Here is a 23,185-nt window from a genome sequence, read left to right on the forward strand (position 1 = left end):
ACAAATTAAATGTATACATTATTATTATTATTATATAAAACAAATACAAAATAATAATATTATTTTATTTTTTTATTTATTTCATATATAAATATACATGACATATTAAAGAAAAATAAATAATAATTAGAATGATTAAGTTAAAATATAGCCTACAGTGCGCGCACACACACACACACACACACACACACACAATAAATTATTTTAATTAATTAATAAAATTAATATATTTAATATAATTAATTCTTATAAAAAATAGTATTTTCAGTATAAATTTCAATGCGAACATTATATTATTAAACTACTGCAGTAAAGGCTTTCCTTTAACAAATTTAGGTGTGAAATATTAATGCAGCGCCACACATCTGCTGTTTCTGCAGGTAGTCGAGTATTGTCTATGTCTCTCTGTGTTTCTAAAGGCCTCTATCTAACCGGATGTCATTTGCATATGCAGAACGTTCTATGCCTCCGCTCGTTGCCGCGGTGTGCCGACACATAGGAGAATCCACCCTTGCCCCCACCCCCTTCATTAATATGTATGTGTTCTGAACGGTGCGTGGTTGCTGATTAATGCTGTCTGTCAATTTCTTACAGATCCGACAGTGCTGTGGAAGTTCCCTCAGGACTTTGGAGACCAGGTTGGAGACAGAGGAACTTTTTTTTCTCTCTCCTTACACCCCATCCCCCCACCACCACTCCACCAGCACCACATCCATGACCCCTCCTGCTCCTAAAGGCTTCCCTCCTTCCTCTTTTCCTTCATTTTCTCTATCTCTCTCTTTCTGCCATGCAGTGTGATGTTGCTGATAATGAAATGCGGTGAGCAGGTCTTCAATAAGTGTTGTTCTGGTAATTATCAGCAGGCTGTGATGTGAATGGGTGCGGATGGAGCTTCTTCGTACACCCACTGCTGTATCTCACACCAGTACAGCGGTGTCGCTCATGAGTTAGTACTATATCACACTAGTAATGCATAATAAGTGTGATCAAGAGTACTGAGAGAGTGATATACCAGCCTAAACAGTCGATATTTGGCTTTTTTGAGATGATCACTTCACATTCTACCTTGTGTCTACTTCAAAATGTATTGTTTTTTTTATTTAATTTTTATTTTTTAAATATTAATTTAAAAAAATATTTGATTTTGAATATATTTTCAAAATAATTTAATGAATATTAATATTTTGTCTAAAGGTATTTTTTATTTTATTTTATTTTTTTAAATATTAAACAAAAATAAATATTATATACATTTTCATTCTATGAATATTATGAAAAATCTAATGATTCAGCAGCTTTGAGTACATCTTATTTGTTGTTTAATTAAAAAATTAAGTAATTAAATAGTAAATCTGTCTGTCGTTCTGTCTGTCGTTCTGTCTAACTGTCTACCTGTCTACCTATCTACCTACCTACCTACTAGGGGTGCAACGGTTCTTGGTAAAAAATCGAACCGTACCGTTGTTCACACACGGTTCGGCATACACTAGGACCGCGGTTCAACTTAAATCTCACAATGTATCTGTAAGATGAGAGAGAAAAAAAGCAATACGTGGACAAACCAGTCACTCTTTAATCGATGCTGGAATAACTGTCATTTATGCCGTCATCACGTGTTGATAGCGCAGGTGAGACCTGAACAGCACATATGTGTTTAAACTAAACTCATTTAAGCCTTGCCAGTTTAAATATTAAAGAGCCAGAAGACGTGAACTCGTGCGCAGTGAGAAGATCTGTGTGTGCGCTCATCCGAAGCGCGTGAACCCGCGTCTCAGGACGCGCACAAATATTAAGCTCTCTGTGAAGTATTGTGTTTAAATGGACAAATTCACACAAAACTTATGACAAAATACCCGTCTTGGTGAGTATCCTAGCAGACATAGTCGACTGAACGTACAGTATCAGTGCACTGGATCAGTGCATTCTCTTAAAGTGACAGCACTTCCTTAATGTTAATCAAACAGCAACAACACGGAAATCTCTCACTGCTCTTGATTGAATAACTTTTGTAACTTTAATAAGGATTAATCTTTAATTTATACAGTCAAATATGCAATGTTATTTTACATTTGATTTATTCAATTTCTGTAAAACTATGTTACACCTACCTAAAAAAACTGAAAAGCACTGTTTATTTTATTTGTATCTTTTTTCACTGTTTATTTATTTGTGCTGTTACTTGTAGTTAGATTATTTGTTCTTATTTTCTTTATTTTTATTTGACAATATAGCTTTTTCCTTAAACATAGCACATACCGAACCGTACCGAAACTGTGACTCTAAAACCGTGATACAAACCGAACCGTGAGTAAGTTGAACCATTGCACCCCTACTACCTACCTACCTACCTACCTACCTATTGGCATCTGATGTTAAAAATCAATTGAGCATTAATTATAAGTGCTTTTAAAACCTTAAAATCTTTATAATTGATCATTTTATTTCCCTCTTAATTACACTTCTTTCAAGTAGGTGTTGCAGAACTTTATGATCAGTAAAAGAAGAATTGAAATGTTTGCATGTATGTTGTTGTTGTCTGGAGCTTCAGTGTAGTTCATGTCTTGTGTGTTCTCTGCACAAGGAGCAGTGGGTTTGGTTCTGGGTCATAGCGCACCGCTGCAGTTTTCACACTTTTTTTCTGCTCGCTCGGCCTCAAGGTCTTCATGCACAAGCCTCTCCTCTCGCGCAAAGCAAATCGGACGGTTCATTATGAACTAAAATGAGAACAAAAGAAAGGAGACGTGACCGCCTTTGGCTTTCATGTGCACTTTGCTCTTCATCAGGCTTTTGCAGAGATGCTTCAGAAACTCTTTTCTTGGCCTGCAAGAACAAAAAGTGAGAAGTGTGATTTTTAAATAAAAAGACTAAAAAAACTCTACCACGCTAGTCCTCCAGAAAAGTCTTGTTTGGTGACAAGATCGTTTCTAGCTTAAGATGTGTACAGATGGATCGGCCTTTTCCACATTGACATAAAGGCTCTCATTGAGTCGCCTCATTACCAGGATTAGGCTCTTTTTACGTCTTTGTATGGCTGCTCCCTTTCTATCCGCTGAAATCCTTTTTTTCCCCCAAGTTAGCCAGCATATGGCAGCAGCAGCTCCGATCTCTACAGGCCTCCTTTGTTTATCCTCTTATTGTTGCAGTGCGTAATGACAGTTGTAGGCCGTAGATCGGGGTGGAGGGGTTACTTTACCCCAGGGGAGCGAGAGAGAGGGCGAGGGAAGAGATGGAGACAGACAGGACTGTGGATTATGGAAATATGAATTGATTTTTTTTATCCTCCTCTCTTCCACTAGCCACTCTGCTCAAATAGGGACTCTAAATGAGGGGTGAACAGACTGGAGACTGGCACAGAGGGCGGCGAAATATGAAGTGCGATCCCTCGGCCCCAGAGACTCGATGTGGCTGCGGTCACCTACAGCTGCCATGTGGAGCGGCTCGAGTGCCGTATATATCTGAATCACAAGGAGGCCATTTTTTTTTTCAAATGAAGCAGACAGATGGAAAAGCGAGACTTTATTGCCCCGATCTCTCTCAGATCTCTTTCCGGATGTCAGTTTAAAGGGAAAAATAAAAGAAAATAAACGGATATGCATATGCGGGTTATTCTTTCTTTTTTTTGTTTCTGTGCTTGCCGTAGAAACTAATTTATTTGACATTATTTGAAGTTTTTTGTAAGGATTTACTATGAAGCAGCTCATGTTTTCATTGATGGCAGGTTAAGGACCAGCAGCTTGTAAATAACTGGAGAGATTAGCTGTTCTTGTCTTTTACGGTTATGTGCAGTGAATGTGTCGCACTGCCTTGAGCCCTTTATAGTCTTGTGTGCTCGCCAGTTTGTGGTCTGTGTATGATCTCAATGGGAAGTTTCATCTGTGATTATTGAGCAACACTAAGAAATCACAAATGACTTTTTTTCTTGATGTTTCATAGCAGTGTGCAGCATATATTAATGTTGCTTTTTATTAACAGGTGCAGTTATGGTTATTAGCAGGCCCACATGGAATCTGTGCTCACAGAAAGCTTTAAAGATTTCCACAGTATTTGTCCGTCGTACATATATTTAGACTAATTTGATCATGATTTCAGTTAGATAAGAGTGTAGCATGTTTCTCTGAGGTAGCAAGTTCTGTGTAACATGTTTCTCCTTGATTCAATTTTGAGTGCATCTCCTTGCATCCTGTGTGTGTGTGTGTGTGTGCAAACTGAATATATTATGTAAACACACTTATTTTTATTATTTTGGAGGCGATTAATCAATTTGACAGCCCTAAATGTTATGTTTTATGTTAAACTTATCATTCATTAAAAATCAAATGATTGTTCCATTTAGCTTTCTTTTTATTAAAAGAAACAGTCAATTGAGATCATGAAATTATGTGAAGGAGAGAAGGAAGACGTGTCAATACATTATTTAAAAAATAAATAATCACAAATTAAAATATGTATTATTATTATTAGATACATTTTTATGTTTATTATTATTATTATTAATTTAAAATGACATGATCATTCCAGTGAGCTTTCTTTTTTTAAGGATAGGAAATGATGAAGAAGATTAATAAATCTGACTAAACATGTCATGTGAAATCTGATCGGGTGAGCCATTTTCGAAATTGTTGCAAAATAGCCAATCTCCAATGGCCACACATCAGTCAAATTCCATGTTAATGTTGCCGATTTCTACATTTCAGCTGTAATTAATTAATGTAATTATTGAATATTTATGTCTATCATATCGCTGTTTTATAAAAACAAGAAACCGTCAGAGGTCGTGTTAAACTAGATTTGGGGTTAAGCAGGACCTAATATTCTGTTTTTAGGAGGTAATCATATTGTCTTGTTTATCTATCTCAAATTTAACCTTTAACCTTGACCTTATCATGCCCATCCTTGAGATTTACACATTTCTCCAGCATTGCTTTGTATTCCGAAGGGAATAGCGCAGTGCTAACATCACATTCCAAGCCACCAGCAGAGTGTGTTTGCCCTGATGGATGTTGGAGAGTTTCACAGGAGCCTCCAGATGTCACACGGCCCTCCTTCTCCTTAGTTAGGTAGCGAGCCAGCATGCTGAGTGAAGCTACAGCTCATGTAACAAAGTGAGAAACTGCATCCCCCGAGCCTCGCGGGGCAAATATTTGTCTAGCTTTGACACAGTGTACAATCATATGCCCCAAGCCTGACACTTCATGATTGGTAGCCTTTCCCCCAAGCTTCACCCCCTCCTCTGCAGGACACGCACCAGCAGCCCGGGGGGAAGGCCAACCAGCGGAGCATCATCAAGGAGCACGAAGAGCGCTGGTGTGGTTTTAACATGGAGGGCATGTGCGAGATGAGCCGTGATTGAGGAGAACATCGTCTGCCGGAGCTGGAGGAATGGGAAGGGGGGCCATGTCTTGCTCATGGGGTATCTCTTACTTGTCTCATTTTGGAGATTTTTTTCTTCAGCTCAGATCTCCAGAGAGTGGGCAATGTAAGGGCCGGGCCCAGTTAGCTGGCCTTTGCGTCAGGCTAGTCGAAACTCCCTCACTAAGGCCACGCTGTTGCCCGTGGCGTCTGATTACCCTGACCTTAGGGCTTTGAGAACGGAAAAAAGTGTTCTCCTCACGGTTTTATCTGTTAGCAGTGCCAGAAACGCCGGAGGGTGCTTGTAGGAAACAGTCTTCATTACATCGGATGTCTCAGACATTGACTTATTTATCAAGAAAGTGACATCTTGCAAAAAATAAAAGGATATTTTCGACTCTGTCTCACGTCCTCTTTGAATGTGGAACGGGATGATTGGTCACATGTCGGTTTTACTTCCCTCTGCAGCCACAGTTTCGGTCCACCTACTGAACCGAAATTAAGAACTGAATGGTGACCTTCCATTTTTGAAACGTTATTGTTAAGTATTCTAAACCTGAGCTGCGATTTTTAGATGTGCATTGCGCGACAAACCTCAATCGAGGAAGGAAATGCTTGTCGTTGGCCCAAAGTGGAGGATGTCCTGGTCAGGTGGAGGAAGAGATAGACGAAGAGAGCAAGAGAGAGAGCGTGAGGGGGTGGTGGTTGCGTTTCTCAGAGACTCCACATGCTTGATGTAGCTTCTAGCCACAGCTGAGAGAGAGAGCGAGAGTGAGTGAGCGAGCGATCGCGCGGTCCAATGGGAGTTGACGGCTTAAACGCAGAAAATCCCCCAGGCCACTTGGCACTCAATTAATGATGTTTCTGGCTCTGCAGTTCTCGGGCATATGTAGCTGAATCTCGGCTTGGCCCAGAAGAATATCAGTTGTGTGTTCTGAAGAACAAAAACCGCTCACCCGTCACATTAATGTATTCATCGCAGAGCATTTTGAAGAATCGTTTGCTTTCGAAATTAAGTGAGACCTTGTTGTTTGTACACAGTTTTAGTAGCCTGAATATCACAGAGACTTGTGGGTGGGCTTTTTTTCACTTTGAACCACCTAGAAACCACCCAGAACACCCTGGAAACGTCTTAGTGACTATGTAGCTCATTGATTGCACAAATTGGCTCATGAGCAAAATGGGATTGAATGACACTTTTTCCTCATTTACATTAAGCCATTTTTGTCCCAGAGGCCAGTTTTTGTTTTTCACACTAAAAAACTCTGGTTTCCAGTGTCCACAGGCCTAGTGAAGTTGATATTACAAGGCTTGGGGTGTTTAGCGTGGAGGTTGTGTATCCACACTGCCCCGTGTCTCTTCTCAGCGGTCATGTCACACACTTGTCAGTTCTTTAAGTGGGCAGAGGATCAATACATCACCTGCTACATTTCCTTAAGCAGTCTCACACAGACGGCGTGTTTGCACGGGAAAGAAATAACCTCTGTGCCAGCACACTGAATATTAGCTTCTTACCACCTAAGGGTCAGCGCAAGAAGCCACGAAAAGAAAAGGAAGACGAAGGCTAAAGAAGAGAAATCAACCACCTCCCGCTCTGCTCGGCTCGTTTCAAGTGAAAATGTAATGCCCTGTGTCAGTTTGAAACTCTGGAAGGAGCTACCCCTTTAGCACTTTTCCTCGGTCCAGGAGCGAAGTCTGCACTTATTAAAGGTGCATAGTGCAGGGTCAAAAGCGGCAAGCCAGCAGCATATGATTAAAATGTAATGAAAGGAATCTCGGTTGGAGATTTGGAGATTTTATCCCCATTGATGTGCTGTTGCATCAGACAGCATTGCTAATAGAGAATATACGCTTAAAGCTACAGCACCTCAAAACTGCATGACCATTATATGGGTGGAAATGGTCTTATGTGCTGATCTGAGAGGCATTATTCATTTAAGATTTGAATTTAATATCGTATTGTTGGCGATATGAAGTTTATTTCTAAATTGATTTTAATATTTAAATTTTAAAGTTTTTTTTAAATACCAATCCTAAAGACTAAAGAATAAATTGGCAATTGTGCAAAAAATTGTCGAAATTTGATAATTTTTTTTCTTTTATTTGATTGTCGAAACAGTTGCACTTACAAGAAATAAATTGGCAAAAAACGCAATTGTACAGAATAAAGTTGCAATTTTGAGTAGTAGTTATAGTTAACCTTAATTAATGCTTTGTCTTTACCATTAAGTTTTTTAAAAGACTAAACCTATACCATAGAGATTAAATTTACAGTTGAACAAATCAATCAGTCAGTCACAATTGTGGGAAATAAATGTGCAATTACAAGAAATTAAGTCAAAGAAATGAGTAATAGTCGCAATTGTTAGATAAAGTAGTGTATATGAGAAACAGTTCAAATGACAAGAAATAAAGTTGCAATTGTGAGAGAGAATGTTGCAGTTTTGCTAAATAAAGTTGCAATTTTAAGTTGACATTAATTAATGGTTTTTCCTTAACCATGACATTTTTTAGAGACTAAATCTAAAGACTAAAGAACAAATTTACAGTTGTGTGAAAAAAAACAAAGAATAACTGTGGGAAATAAATTTGATATTTTAAAGCTGCAGTCCGAAACTTTTTTGTGTTCAAAATTAGGGATGCACCGAAATGAAAATTCTTGGCCGAAGCCGAAACCGAACAAAATGAAACAGTGGGCCAAAGGCCGAACACGGTTTTTCGAGTTTTTTCCCCATGTATTTTGCCAAAAAAAATTTCACCATTGCATAAATTAAAAAGCCAAAATGTGCTTTTTACTGTTTTGTCTTGAATCAGGCATGTATTTCTTTTTTTTTAATGTCAGCCTTGCTGAGAAGAGACTTCTTTTAAAACATTAGAAAATATTACAGATCCTAATTTGAACACTATGTGTGAATGTTATAATAAATGAATTAAAACTGAACTAGAATTAGAACTGTTGTAATGATTATTATAATTATTATTGTCTTTTTATTTTATTTTACAGAACAGTAAAATTACACAATACTAACATTTATATGAGTCATTACGAATACGTAGTACGTATCGCATTGTCACATGCCATGTAAAAATTCATAAAAATGTGACTGAGCAGCTGACGACTGTATCAGCGCAGATTTTCCTCGCGCTTTGGACTTTGAACCCTGGTTAACAAGCAGATCTGCTGCGAGTTCGTGCAGCGCTGTCAGAGTACATGCAATGTGTGCGTGTATTAGAAAACATAACATTCTGTAGTTTATTTACTAATTGTTTAAGGCCATTTCGCGATTTCAATCATCATACAGTAACCAGCAACAATCACCCCTTCCTCTTCTCATTGATGACATGCAATGCAGTCCTAAACAGTCTCTCGCTGTCGGTGCTTGTAATGATTTTTGTGTCTTTCTCCGACTGTTTAAATGCTTCAACACTGCTGACGTGTGTGCTGCATAATAAAGAGTCCGCGCCTCTCGCTTTGCGCTGGTTGCTATTTGATCGCGTCATATCATTGTTCGGTACAATTTATTCGGTCTTTTCGCTTATTCTAATAATTTCGGTTGCCGAACATTCGGTGCATCCCTATTCAAAATTAACAAAATTTATATAATAAGCGAGTACACCATTAATCCATTTTCCAAACCGTGTTTTTGGCTTATCCAGAATCCCTACGGTACACCTATAATAAATGTTTATATTCTGACTATTTTAGACTGGTTTGGGTAGGTACCGCTGCGGAGAAGCCCAGTACCTGCGTGATTCGTCATATACATAAACGGAGAGAAGTAGCTCCGGCTACAATGTTCTTCCGCAAGACGCATGCAGTTCTGTTTATTAACCGCTAGAGCGCCAAAAGTTACGGACTGCAGCTTTAATTAAATTATGATACATTAAGTTATAGTTATGAGAAATAGTCACAATTGTTCAGGTTGCAATTTTGAGATATAACATTGCCATTTTGCAAAATAAAGTTGCAATTTTGAGAAGTAGTTAGAGTTGACCAGTACAGATGGTTTTTTCTTAATCTTGAAGTTTTCTAAAGACATTTAGGCAATGAGAGTAATGATTGAGTGTTCTGGTTGAGAACACTATTTTCATATTGCAGATAAAAATGGCCATTAAAATCTCATAGATGTACATTGTAGGTGGAACCAGAGTCATATCTAGATCAGAATATCGGTAGGCAAACGCCTAGCAACCACATAGCGCTATGAAACCTTAGCAACACCTTAACAACCACCAAAATCATTCTAGCATCATGGAGGCGAATTTCGCAGACGAGCAGCACTCACATTTTCTTCAGAAAATGTAGAGCTCTATTTTTTTTATTTGTAGTAGTAGATGCATTTATTTGATTTTAGACCCAGTAGCGCATTCGTCGTCATAACCACGGGGCGCTGCATGTGTTACGGCCGCATTCTCTGACACCCAGAGAGAGAGAGGGATATGGAGAAAGAAGAAGCAGGACGTAATTGGGGTTTGGGGGTACAGTGAACACTGACCTGTGGGGAGATTGGGTTTGAACCTGTCACTGGGATCTTGGTGCCGTCAGCATGGTGGCTCTGCCAGTCTCTGTCTCTCTCTCTCTCTTTCCTCAGACACACACACACACAATCACACACTTCTCCCCTGCTGGAGACAGTTCCATAGCGCTGTGTAGACCTGCTGGCTGGCAGAATTTTTAAAGAGCATGGAGGTTTAAAGGCAGAAACCCCTAGGGAGGAATCCCACCAGCTTGGAGAGAGAAAAGGGGGAGTTTGCTGTCTCTCTCTATATATTCCTGTCTTTCTCTCACCTTATCTCTCTTTTCTCTCCTATCTCTGTCTGTCTCTCTGTCTGCCTGGATGCCTGCCTGTCTATATCTCTCAGTTCTCATGCTTTCTCTCCCTTTCCTTCCTTCTGCCTCTTTCTCTCCTTTTCTTTCTCCTTCTATTTCTCGCCACATATCTCTCGCACCCCCCTCCCTCTTTCATCCCAGTATTGACAGAATGAAGAAATGCTTTTCACTCGCTCATCCGGAGCACCGCTTAGTTCCCACTCACAACATCTTTCTCTCTCCCTTTTCTTTTTCTCTCTTTTTCTCCCTCCCTCCCATTCTTGTCTTGCTGTTCCCATCTAAATATTCAACTCTAACATTCACATCACCTAGTAACATTGGCTATGTTCATGCTGCAGCTGAATGTGGCCCGAATTGGATTTTTTTCCCTCACAGATGTGACGCATATCTTTTTTTTTTTTTTTTTTTTTTTTTTTAAGTCATGGAAGTCAGTTTCAGAGTAAAAAATCACGGTAACAAAAAGTAATCACAATTGATCGATGAAGAAACAGCTGCAGTTACGAGAAATAAAGTATAGTTGTGAGATAAAAAGTCACAATTGTGCAACATAGCTATAGTAGTTACGTAGTTAGTTACAGTTTTGGAAAATGACATTGCAAGTGTGCAAAATAGTCCCAGCTATGCAAAATAAAGCTGCAATTGAGAAATGGTTGCAGTTACCAGACATAATTGCAGTTGTGAGTTATAAAGAATGACATTTGAATGACAGTTTTAAGAACATAAATCACAATGAATCTGACATTAAAAAAATTCCAATCTGCAAATTATGAAAAAATAAGTTGCAGTAATGAGAAATAGTCACAATTGTTAAAGTAGTTTAGTAGTAAATTGATAAAGTAGCATTTATGAGAAATAGATGCAGTTGTGCAAAATATAGTTGTGAGATTAAAAGCAGCAATTGTGCAAAATAGTTAAAATTTTGAAACATACTGACAGCTGTGCAAAAAATCACAATTGTGCAAAATAGATTTGCAATTGTGGAAAATATTTGCAATTGTGCAAAATAAATTTTCATTTGTGAAAAATAGTTGAAACTGTGCAAAATAAAGTTGCAATTGAGTAGTTACAATTATGAGACATAAAGTTGCAATCATGAGACATAGTCACAATTGCCAGAAATACTGGCAATAACCAGAAATATTGAGTTAAATAGTCACAATTTTGTGAAATAAAGTTTTTTTTTATATATGTATAGTTCTATAGTTTTTGAATGACAGTGTGGAGAGCAAAAATTACAATGAATTTTTTCCCATTTAAATCCAATCTGGGCCAATTTCATTTTAGAAATAAATTGCATGCATGATTTTTTTTTCATTAATGCCTCGATCTAACTACTAGATGTTCATCGTAATTACACTTTTGAAAGCATTGTTATGCAGAAGCAGCACATCCCCTGATATTGGTTGCTGCTGATGCCAGTGTTGAATCTTCTGCTCCCATCCAGCCCAAGACAAGCTCTCTTCCTCTGCAGGGAGTTCAGGGAGGGAGCGGTAGTGTCTCCTGGTAGCGTGGGGTGGTAATAAATGCTGCTGGTGGAGGAGAGAGAAAGAGAGAGAGATAGTGATAGAGGAGAAGCTGTGATTGCAGGCCTCCGCAGTGGGTCCAGGGGGGAATGGAGACTGCTGTCTCATTGAGTGATATCCCTGTCTCAACAGTAAATAAATAATGCAGCCTGCAGAGTTCACCCTGCCTCCTCCAGTGAGTTGTAAATGCATTAGCTGTTTTATATTCTTTTGTCTTGGGAAAATGGTTGGTAGGGAGGCAGGGAAAGGGGAAAAAACAGTACAACCACACAACAGGAACGATAGCAACTCACGTTACACCTCTCCTCCCAGAGCACGCTTTGGTATAGTCCCCTGATCACCTGGATGAATAGTAATAAAACGGTGAGAGAAAAAGGTGTGTAATGCACATGCGTACTGAGATTTAGATCTACTAAAACCTTGAGGAGAATTGTGAGAATATTTCACTTGGATGCTAATGGACATGAATGGATTTGAAAAGCACTTGAAGTCAACATGAAATCAAATCAGTTTCTGGTACTTTTTGTTCAAATAAATGTCTTTTTGTTCAATCCAAACATGTTCTGCCCTGAAAAGACTTTCTTCTTTGGCTGACATAATCAACCTTTCATTTCATTTGACTTTCACCTGAAAATTCTGTCATTTACTTACCTTCATGTTGTTCTAAACCTGTGTGACTTCTGCAGAACACAAAAGATTTTTAGGCCCATACAGAGTCAATGGGGTCCAATCTAGTTGTTTTGGACCCCATTGACTTTCATTGTATAAAATATCTTCTTTTGCTTTCCTCTCAATTTATCATATCAAGAGCACTTTTTATGATCCCAATGGCAAAATCAAGTACTGTGAATGCCATTTCATGTTGACATGTAATGAAAGGAGTTTAAAAGGCACAGGCTTTGGAGTTTCATTGGTCCTAATTATGGCTTTTCTTGCGGTTATTTAATTCTTTAGACCATTTCAATTGACATGGCATTATGAATGCATTCATTCTGCTGCATGTTGTTACAAATATCACCTTTTGTCTAGTCCGAATGTTATTTCCAGTGTGAATTCCATTGCAAGCTCCTGTCAAGCAACTCAGATTGACAGCAGGGACCAGCGTTGATTGGCGTCAAGCAGGCCAGTGTGGGACCCGCGACAACTTCTGCATCTACGAAGGAGACAATTTTATTTGCGTAGCATCTGTTTGCATACACTTCTGCAAAAGCGTGGCACAGCTTGGCATAAACACTCGGGGGGAAGCGCCTATAGGAGTTAATGATAGTAGCAGTCACATACGGCAGCATCAGGCTTGCGTATGCGTGACAGCTTTACTGGCGTACAGTCATCCGCCGCGCCACGACACGGCGAGGATGTTTCTGCCGCTGCCAACGTTCCTCTCTCGCCTGCCAGAGCCTTCAATCTCCTCACCGCTCTCTGTATCACATACTAACTCTCTCACTCTGTCTTTCCCCATCAGCACCACCGCCTCCCACCGAGAAAAACAGCAACCAGTCATCATCCGCGCATGCATATAAATGCAAATAAAAACAGACACCCTTGCAGTCTAACGCACATACACGCACGTTGAACAATTAATTTTGTTTTAAAGGGTAGGTACGGGTATGGAACCTGCATTTGAACTACCCAGCTGCCCCCAAACACAACCGCACAGTTCATTTGAATGGTCGCAGCTTGTTATACATTGAGCAGAGGATCACTGGCAGTTCCCCATGGCTAGTCTACAGTGCAGGACTGGCCAGACGTGGCTAACCCATATGGCTATGGAAATCCATATGCTGCTGGTGCTGGGACTCTCCCTCTGGGGCTGTGCGGGAAGGTAAAACCCCGAAGGCTAGGCGTCCTTTTGCCCCCCTCCTATCCTTCCCGCACCTCCTCTGAACCCCTGGTGCTGCACAGCCATTGTTCCTACAATCTGCCGTCACCTCCGTCGTCCCCACACCTCAAGCGAAACGATCAATGAGCTAATGGCCACTAATTGTTTTAGCCTCTGATCACCCTCCCCCTTTACGTCAGCATGATGTAGTTTCCCTTTAAATCCATTCGTTTGCTCATTCATTTGCCAGGTATTGTTCTGCCTAATGAATTGTTATCGTATTGAATAGTAATTTCATCTTATTTATACAGTTTGCCTTACAAATCTTGCAGTTTGTTGAAAAAATGTATTTTTACTCTTCTAATCAACTTCTGGCAGACAAAAACATGAGAAATTTGTTTGTCAGCTACTGTTCTACTTAATGAATTTTTATTTGATTTATTTGACTTGAGACAATACTCAGCTTCCTAGCAACCATTTAGTAATGCAATAAAAAAAAAATTAGCAATGCACTAAAAACGTAACTCCATTTGTTTTCGTATTTGTTTGCCGTCTACTTTTCTGCTTAACGAATATTTATTTGAAACAGAACCATTCATCTGATTAACAGTTTGTACTACGAAAATCCCTTAGACTTGTATCTTAGGACCAGAATATCATAGAGAAGCGGAGTTTGTCTTTTTTGGCTTGAGACGATATGCAACTATCTAGAACATTTAGCAAGTATTTAGCAATGCAATAAAAACATTGAGTAATGCAGTAAAAGCAAAAATTGTTCTGATTAACGAGTATTTCTTTGAAGATAAACCGTTTCATTGGATTAACACAATTTGTGCTGCAAACATAAATAATAGCTCAGACCATGCAGTTTGTTAAGAAAATGTGTGCTTTTACTTTTCGAATCAGTTGGGTTAAAAAAAAAAAAAAATGTCCAGAAATCCCTTGCATTAGAGCTGTATCTAGGGACAATAGAGATGTGGAGCTGGACTCTTATGACTTATACAGCCTCCTAGCAACCATTTAGCAGTGCACTAAAACACTCCGAACATGTTAACAACCTCAACACTCTGGCAACCTATTATATCACATAATCCTCTTTATCAAATAATTTCATGCCATATCCATCAATTAAGTCATTAATTAAGGCTTATCCTTCAATTAAATGTAATTCATATCAGTTAGCGAACAATAACATGATTTGAATGGCTCTTAATGTCTTTTATTTGCTTCTTTTTAGGAGGTCCTGCAGATAGTGCCTAAGTTCTGCTTCCCATTTGACATTGAAAGGTAGGTTGTCCTTCATGCTTCCGGAAAATAAGTTAATCGATGATGTGTGAATTGGGAAAAATTAGGATGTTTGTTTATCCAACACTCATTCACACATGCACACGAGGCTGTCGTAAATGACTCACAGGGTGGAGCCGCACACCTCCTTTGGTTCCAGTAGTTCTTCTGTTTCTAATGTCAGACCTTTCACTGAGAGGTCCATAGCAATAAAGCACCTTTATAGAAATTAAGATCTCCGCCCCCAGTAAACAACGTTTGTTTGCTTGTCTGTCGTAACTGGCGTGATGTTTGACACGTCTCCTAAATAAATGTGTTCTTCTCACAGCGGTGTGTGTGTGTGTGTAGTGTGTGTGTTGTGTGTGTGTGTGTGTGTGTGTATTGGCTTGTTTGCTCTTGGAAATGAAAAATGGAAAGAATGGAAAGCTAGTTTGTGCTGTGTGAGAAGTTCACTTCTTTCCAGCTGAAGCTTTGTTGCTGCCATCTAGTGGAGATAAACTACACTGTCACCATTGGTTCACTTCTTACAACCTTAAATGTAATAGAATCTTTCTGCTATCAAGTGGATATGAAATTAGTGAATGCATGAAAATGTTTATAGCATGTTTTTGGTAGCTTTTCTGATATTTTTCTGAAATTTCACTCAGATAAGAGTAAATTTAGCTGGATATGAAAATGCTCGAAGTTACAGTCACTGTCTAATACAGTGTTTCCATCAAATGTAATTGAAATGTATTTTAATTAATAAAAGTTTTTTTTTTTTTTAATTATCTCTCTGTTTGATGGGCTGCAGAGTGTCCCAGACTCAGGTGGGCCAGAACTTCACATTTGTGCTCACAGACATTGAGAGCAAGCAGAGGTTTGGGTTCTGTCGGCTGACGTCCGGCTGCAGGGTCTGCATCTGTTTGCTCAGGTAAAAGAGCTTTACTGATTCATTTTTTTATTCATTTATTTATTTCACTTTTTTTTTTTTTTTTTACTTTTGCAGTGTATAATTTTCAGCTTGCCAATCTGCGTCACAAAATCATTTCATATCAAATTCAAAATCAATCATAAGTAAGGAGAGATTTCACTTTCATATCAAAAATATACTATTAATATATCATTAATAGATAGAAAGTTTTATGGATTGAAGAGGCTTTTTTTTTAACAATGTCAATTTTCCTGTTTTAAGGAAAACAAATTCCAGATCAGTTCTAGATGCTGAAATAAAGGGATTAGAAGCAAACTATACTTCACTTTTATTAAATAATAATAAACACAGATAGGAATACTCCTTTTGTTTTTTTTAGATCATAATATGCTTGATCATATATTCAGAATGAGCTGTTCCACTGAGATTGGTAGAAGACTGTGTTACATAAACGATAAACCAGTGTATTTAATAATACAAATACATTTAGTAATTCAGAGCAGCTCAACTGGGACCTATCACATTTCTCTCCCTCCGTCTACATGGTATTGATGGACAGTCGCAGGTTTATCATTGTCAAGATGAGCTCCTGTCGAGATCTCTCCTCCTCCCACCCCGGCCAGGATGGCCTTTGTTTTTGTGTGTGTGTGTGTGTGTGTTTTTTTCTCTCTTTCTCTCCCCTCGTTATTCAGGCACAGAGGCATGCTGGAGACTGTTCACCAATAATTATGCATGAAGCCCTGCTGCCAATTAGCAAGAGTCTCCCCTGTCCCTTTCACTGAGTTTTACATGCTAATTCATTTGACATATGATGTATAAAATTCATTATGCATTCTGAGTAGTTTGCATGGCTTCCTTCATTCATAATAAGAAATGCATTCAAAGTTTTGTTCCTTTTTTTTTCTTTAAGACCTTAGACTTCTTTTGTTTGTCATCTATTTGGAAAGAACATGGACAAATGTAACAAAAGACCTAAAGGAAGTTTTATTTTTCTGCCTTCTTGCAGAAGAATAGAGGATAGGAATAAGTATTTAAGTATATTATATATATATTCTTAATTTTTCATATTCTCTATTGTAGACACATCTATCTATCTATCTATCTATCAATCATGTTTTAAATATGTAATATTAAGTGTGAAGTTTGACTTATAAATTCAGTGAATAAAGCTCTGTTGTATAGTTTGTGCTGTGTGAGAAGTTCACTTCTTTCCAGCTGAAGCTTTGTTGCTGCCATCTAGTGGAGATAAACTACACTGTCACCATTGGTTCACTTCTTACAACCTTAAATGTAATAGAATCTTTCTGCTATCAAGTGGATATGAAATTAGTGAATGCATGAAAATGTTTATAGCATGTTTTTGGTAGCTTTTCTGATATTTTTCTGAAATTTCACTCAGATAAGAGTAAATTTAGCTGGATATGAAAATGCTCGAAGTTACAGTCACTGTCTAATACAGTGTTTCCATCAAATGTAATTGAAATGTATTTTAATTAATAAAAGTTTTTTTTTTTTTTAATTATCTCTCTGTTTGATGGGCTGCAGAGTGTCCCAGACTCAGGTGGGCCAGAACTTCACATTTGTGCTCACAGACATTGAGAGCAAGCAGAGGTTTGGGTTCTGTCGGCTGACGTCCGGCTGCAGGGTCTGCATCTGTTTGCTCAGGTAAAAGAGCTTTACTGATTCATTTTTTTATTCATTTATTTATTTCACTTTTTTTTTTTTTTTTTACTTTTGCAGTGTATAATTTTCAGCTTGCCAATCTGCGTCACAAAATCATTTCATATCAAATTCAAAATCAATCATAAGTAAGGAGAGATTTCACTTTCATATCAAAAATATACTATTAATATATCATTAATAGATAGAAAGTTTTATGGATTGAAGAGGCTTTTTTTTTAACAATGTCAATTTTCCTGTTTTAAGGAAAACAAATTCCAGATCAGTTCTAGATGCTGAAATAAAGGGATTAGAAGCAAACTATACTTCACTTTTATTAAATAATAATAAACACAGATAGGAATACTCCTTTTGTTTTTTTTAGATCATAATATGCTTGATCATATATTCAGAATGAGCTGTTCCACTGAGATTGGTAGAAGACTGTGTTACATAAACGATAAACCAGTGTATTTAATAATACAAATACATTTAGTAATTCAGAGCAGCTCAACTGGGACCTATCACATTTCTCTCCCTCCGTCTACATGGTATTGATGGACAGTCGCAGGTTTATCATTGTCAAGATGAGCTCCTGTCGAGATCTCTCCTCCTCCCACCCCGGCCAGGATGGCCTTTGTTTTTGTGTGTGTGTGTGTGTGTGTTTTTTTCTCTCTTTCTCTCCCCCCGTTATTCAGGCACAGAGGCATGCTGGAGACTGTTCACCAATAATTATGCATGAAGCCCTGCTGCCAATTAGCAAGAGTCTCCCCTGTCCCTTTCACTGAGTTTTACATGCTAATTCATTTGACATATGATGTATAAAATTCATTATGCATTCTGAGTAGTTTGCATGGCTTCCTTCATTCATAATAAGAAATGCATTCAAAGTTTTGTTCCTTTTTTTTTCTTTAAGACCTTAGACTTCTTTTGTTTGTCATCTATTTGGAAAGAACATGGACAAATGTAACAAAAGACCTAAAGGAAGTTTTATTTTTCTGCCTTCTTGCAGAAGAATAGAGGATAGGAATAAGTATTTAAGTATATTATATATATATTCTTAATTTTTCATATTCTCTATTGTAGACACATCTATCTATCTATCTATCTATCAATCATGTTTTAAATATGTAATATTAAGTGTGAAGTTTGACTTATAAATTCAGTGAATTATATATATTTTTTTCTATTGATCTTTTAGATATTATAAGACACATAAATTGATATATAAATAATTGTATAAATTATAAATTTTTTGTTTTTTGTAAAGGGAGACTTTTTTCGTATTCACACACATTTACACTCCCCACCAGAATATAAAAGAAAAGTAATTAAAACAGTTAGTGTCCTTCCTTATGATTGTTGAAGTGCTGGGACCATAAAATTGTCACCTAAGCTTACCCAAGGAAGTTGCCTAATGAGAGGGACAGTTTTATGTGGACAGCCCTTTGTAGCTTTGCAGGTTTAGCCCAGGCCAAATAGGCCAGGGTTCCTTCAGGCCAAACCACTTCAAAAGCACAAGCGTTCCGTTTTACCCCACCCTCTACACCCATCCGGCCTTCGGACACTCCGAGCACATAGCCTTCGGACATATGCGAGACCCCAGATGAAATAGACCCTCTCTCTCCCTCTCGCCTGTTTTATTTGATGGCTGAGACCCGACTTGGCGTCTTCCTCAGACAGCAGAGGTTTTCTTCAGTTAGTGGCCATTTAGCGATATTTCTTTCCCTCTGCTGAACATAAAACTCAGGAAAAGTCAGGGTGTAATCGTATCTCATCCTGGGAAGGATACAAGGTGCAAGCTGACTTGCTTTTAAAGCTCCTAAATACCTCCAATGATTTAGGATGCATGTTGATTTAAGGGCCGATTAGATCGCGCAAGCGTATAAGACGAACCAAAGACCATGCATGGAGTTTAAAATTTCAAAATAAATGCATAATATGACTTATGACTGATTTATAGTGGAATTTTGAAGTTTGAAACCACTACTGAGATTTTTTTTCAAAATCAGTAAAACGTTTTATTATTATTAAAAAAATTATATAATCAGCATAACAGTTTGTTTTGAAAAGGTGAATTGAAAAAGTAACTCTTTGAAAATTATTTTTTCCTCTTGCTTTAATGACAGCAGCACTTTTGATTAGTCATTTTGATTAGTGACCTGGAAATAGTGAATAATGTTTAATATTTTATTAATTTGATTCTATTTTTATGCCAAAATATGCTTTCTTTTTACATAAAAACATATTTCCATGTTTTAAATCCCATATTTTCTGTGTGTTTTCAGACTTTTTGGTCTAAAAATAGATTAAAACCCAGCAGCTGTCTTGACAAAAGTTACATTTCGGCTCAGAAGTAGTTCTCAAGTAGTTCACACCTAATTCTCGAAAATACAAATACATCTTTTCTAATCATGTCATGACCTACACATTCTCCCATTCATTGGTGGTCAGTTTCTGTCTTTTTTTTTGTTCCAGCTATCAAACCAATTGCTCAAGCTTATCTGATGCTTCTGGCTGTGGAGCTCGAGTTTGTTAGGGATTGCCAGTAAGCCACAGATAAGTTGGTTTACTCTCCGAATACACACGGCGCTAGAGAACCTAAAAGGGCCGTTGAGATTGGCTCGTCTCAGCACAGTTCAGCATGATGAATGTTCCTCTATCAGAGGATTTGCCCAATACAAACACATTTTTACTTACTAGCTGTGAAGAGATTGGGCTGGAGTGTCGTGCTCCCCTCAGCCTATTTATATATATATAAAAAAAAAGTTAAAATGAGTAGAAAAATTGTGTGCTTCTGCCTTGTGACTTAAAAAAATGAATCCAGGATTTTGTGAAAGGTATTCCTCCCTGGATGTCTTCATAAACGCAAGTCTGCTGCTTATCGAGCAGTGATTTATTTGACTTTAAAACAAGATTTGCATGCTCTCATTTAAGACTATAATGAATGTTTGTGCTCTCCAAGGCCTGCCGTGCCTTTCTGACAAGGAGAGGCTCCCATTTAAATCCCCTTCACGTGTGAAAAATGAAGGATTAGCATCCAGGAGCCTCGCATTTTAAACAAAGAGCGAGTGAGAGAGAGATAGATAATGATTTTTCTTTGTTGTGCAATGCAGCTTGAGCAAGGTGTCGGTCGATTACGATATTTCAAACAACACGTCACGCTAACCAAAACACGCAGACCATGGATTATTTTTTCTCATCCATCGAGAAATTTGCATAGACACATTTCATTTGGAATAGTGTGACCTGGTTTGCGAACGTCGTCATGCACGTCAAAATATTGGCATGTTAAGAGATGATTGTTTTAGGTTAATGGTCACCGAGACTTGAAACTCTCACGCTTGAGCGCACGTCCCTGGGAACGCCGTGCCACTGGCCCCTTTCTACGGATTCGGCAATATGAAAATTTTTCGTTAGATACACTTAGTTGTGTTTTTTGTTGTCTGTTAATTCCAGTCTGCTGGAGAGCTCACTGACCCATGGAAGGATAAAAAGGGGGGAAAAAACCTCCAATCAAGACTCGTGCTCTGTGGTTTAACTGGGATCAGATTATATGAAAGCTTTTCTGCCTTTTCTTTTTCAAAAATTACTGCATCTATTAATTCAAGCTTCTTCTTTTGCTCTATCTTTGCCAATTAAGGTAATCAAGCATTAGTGACAGACAAAAGTCGAAGCTCTGCGTTTGAAAAGAATAGCTGATGTAATCGCTCTCAGTTAAGTGTGAGATTTCAGACCGAGTCTAAATGCATGTTGTAATCATGCCTACATACCGGGAAAGAAAAAGTCAGAGCCCACTAGCAGGCTGCATTTTTTCACTAGATTGCATAACAAAATTAATGGTGTGTGTTCTTACAACCTTCAAGCCAAAACAACACACTGGCCGCGTTCCATCTTTAAAGGCCTGTCAACTTTGCCAAGATTCTGTCAGGCAGCAACACACACAATGTTGCAGATACTCTTGGCTAGTCATTGTGTGATTAGTTAATGCACATTGATAAGGTGTGAATTATTTCTGTACTCCTGCTAGGAAATGTAATTTTAGAAATTCATTATTAAGAGAAATTAATTTTAAGGAGAAAAAAAATGGTGACATATGTAGTGACTTAATGTACGACAGTGAGGTTCAGGTTGTGCATCTGGGCGCAGCATGCTTGTAAACCATCCCATCCCTGGTTTATTACAGGCTACAGTGGTCCAGACGTGTTTTTGTTGAAGAAACCAAATACTTTTATTTAGCCCGCTCCGTGGCTGGAATGTTTAAAATGCAAGTGTCAGCGAGTAGCAAGAATGTGATAAGGTTCACTGTAGCCGAAAATGCTAAAGGAAGTCTAAAGCCCGCCAGGTTAAAAGTCAAGGTGAGGAAGAATCGGCTGTGGTGTATTTGAGAAAAATGATGTCCACCCTTTTGAACTGGGGCTACAGTGTTGTTTATAACTTTTTCTTGTTAAGTATTTTAATAAATAATTGTTTAATGCATTTTTTCTTCTATTTTTTTGACAGCTATCTACCATGGTTTGAGATTTATTATAAGCTGCTAAATACCCTTGCAGACTACTTGTCAAAACACCAGGTAAGTTAAGGGAAGTCTTCAACTTGTCTTCACATGTCAAAAATGAGCAAAATTACAGTAGCAACGATTTACACAATACCCAAGATTTACACAGAAATTTGTATTAAATCGGATCCTTTAAAAAATATAGTGTGATCATTTATTCAAGAACAGATTTATGAACAGTTTTACACATTATTGGATTTCATGTAGAGTTTTTAAAATACCAGCTAAGGTAAAGTTGCACATTTCTGATAATGGTTTTATGATCTATACAAGAATGTGCATTAAATGCAGCAATTTACAAAGAATTATTTTTTTTAAGATTTACTTGAATTTGCATTATATGCTGTACTTCATGTAAAATCATTAATAAAACTGCTCTTCAATAAATTATCACATTTAATGCAAATTTTTAAATACTGCTACCCATGGAAAAAATGAGCAAAATAACAACATGAAAAAATAGGCTTATGAAAGGTTAACACAGAAATTTGCAATTTTTATAAATCCATTTTTAAATACATGATTGCATTTAAAGCACATCTTTAATGATAGGCTTACAGACTTTTTAAAACACCAGCTAAGTTGAAGTCTTCGACTTGTGTTTAATGAGCAAAAATTCAATACATAAGAATGACTTTGAAAAGATTTACACAGAAATTTGCATCACGTGCGCTCATTTATTTAAAAATGGTTTTATATGAACCATTGTACACACATTATTGCATTTAATGCAAGAATGTACCCTTGCAGACTTTTTAAAACTTTGGCTTAAGTTAAAGTTGCACATTTCTGAAAATGGTTTTATGATGTGCACAGAAATATTCATTACATTCTTGCAATTAATGCAGGAATGGTTTTTAGATTTACACAGATTGATATTATATGCTATACTTTATTTAAAATCGTTCTTAAAACCATTCTTAAATTATCACGTTTAATTTAATCCAAATTTCTAAATAGACTACATATCAAAACATTAGCCTTCAAGGAAGGAAGGAAATTCTAATTCAAGGAAGGAGCCTTCAAATTAAGTAAGTTAAGAGACATCATCAGTTAAAATTTCTATATGTAAACAGATCAAACAGTATCTGAAAGTTCATTTATGGAGAACTGTAAATATTTGTAATTGTAAAATACATTTTTCTCTGTGAGGTCACTTTTTCATGTGGCTGATTGCACCGTGCCAGACCCCCTATTGAGCAAACGGCTAATGTCACAAATGGCATCGAAAATTACCAGCATTCCTGCC

General features: G+C 37.6%; 1 protein-coding gene across 2 annotated transcripts in view; it reads left to right on the forward strand.

Moving 5' to 3' along the window:
* dennd1b (DENN/MADD domain containing 1B) overlaps nt 1–23,185 on the forward strand; it is a 105,464-nt gene that overhangs the window by 27,821 nt on the left and 54,458 nt on the right. For both annotated transcript variants that reach the window (XM_016500695.1, XM_016500696.1), the window contains exons 3-6: nt 595–638; nt 14,760–14,809; nt 15,600–15,719; nt 21,882–21,951. In XM_016500695.1, coding sequence (XP_016356181.1) covers nt 595–638; nt 14,760–14,809; nt 15,600–15,719; nt 21,882–21,951 — 284 coding nt within the window. The remainder of the gene's footprint in view (nt 1–594; nt 639–14,759; nt 14,810–15,599; nt 15,720–21,881; nt 21,952–23,185) is intronic.

This window comes from Sinocyclocheilus anshuiensis, unplaced genomic scaffold (assembly GCF_001515605.1).
Source record: "Sinocyclocheilus anshuiensis isolate Anshui unplaced genomic scaffold, SAMN03320099.WGS_v1.1 scaffold766, whole genome shotgun sequence".
Classification (NCBI taxonomy): Eukaryota; Metazoa; Chordata; class Actinopteri; order Cypriniformes; family Cyprinidae; genus Sinocyclocheilus; species Sinocyclocheilus anshuiensis.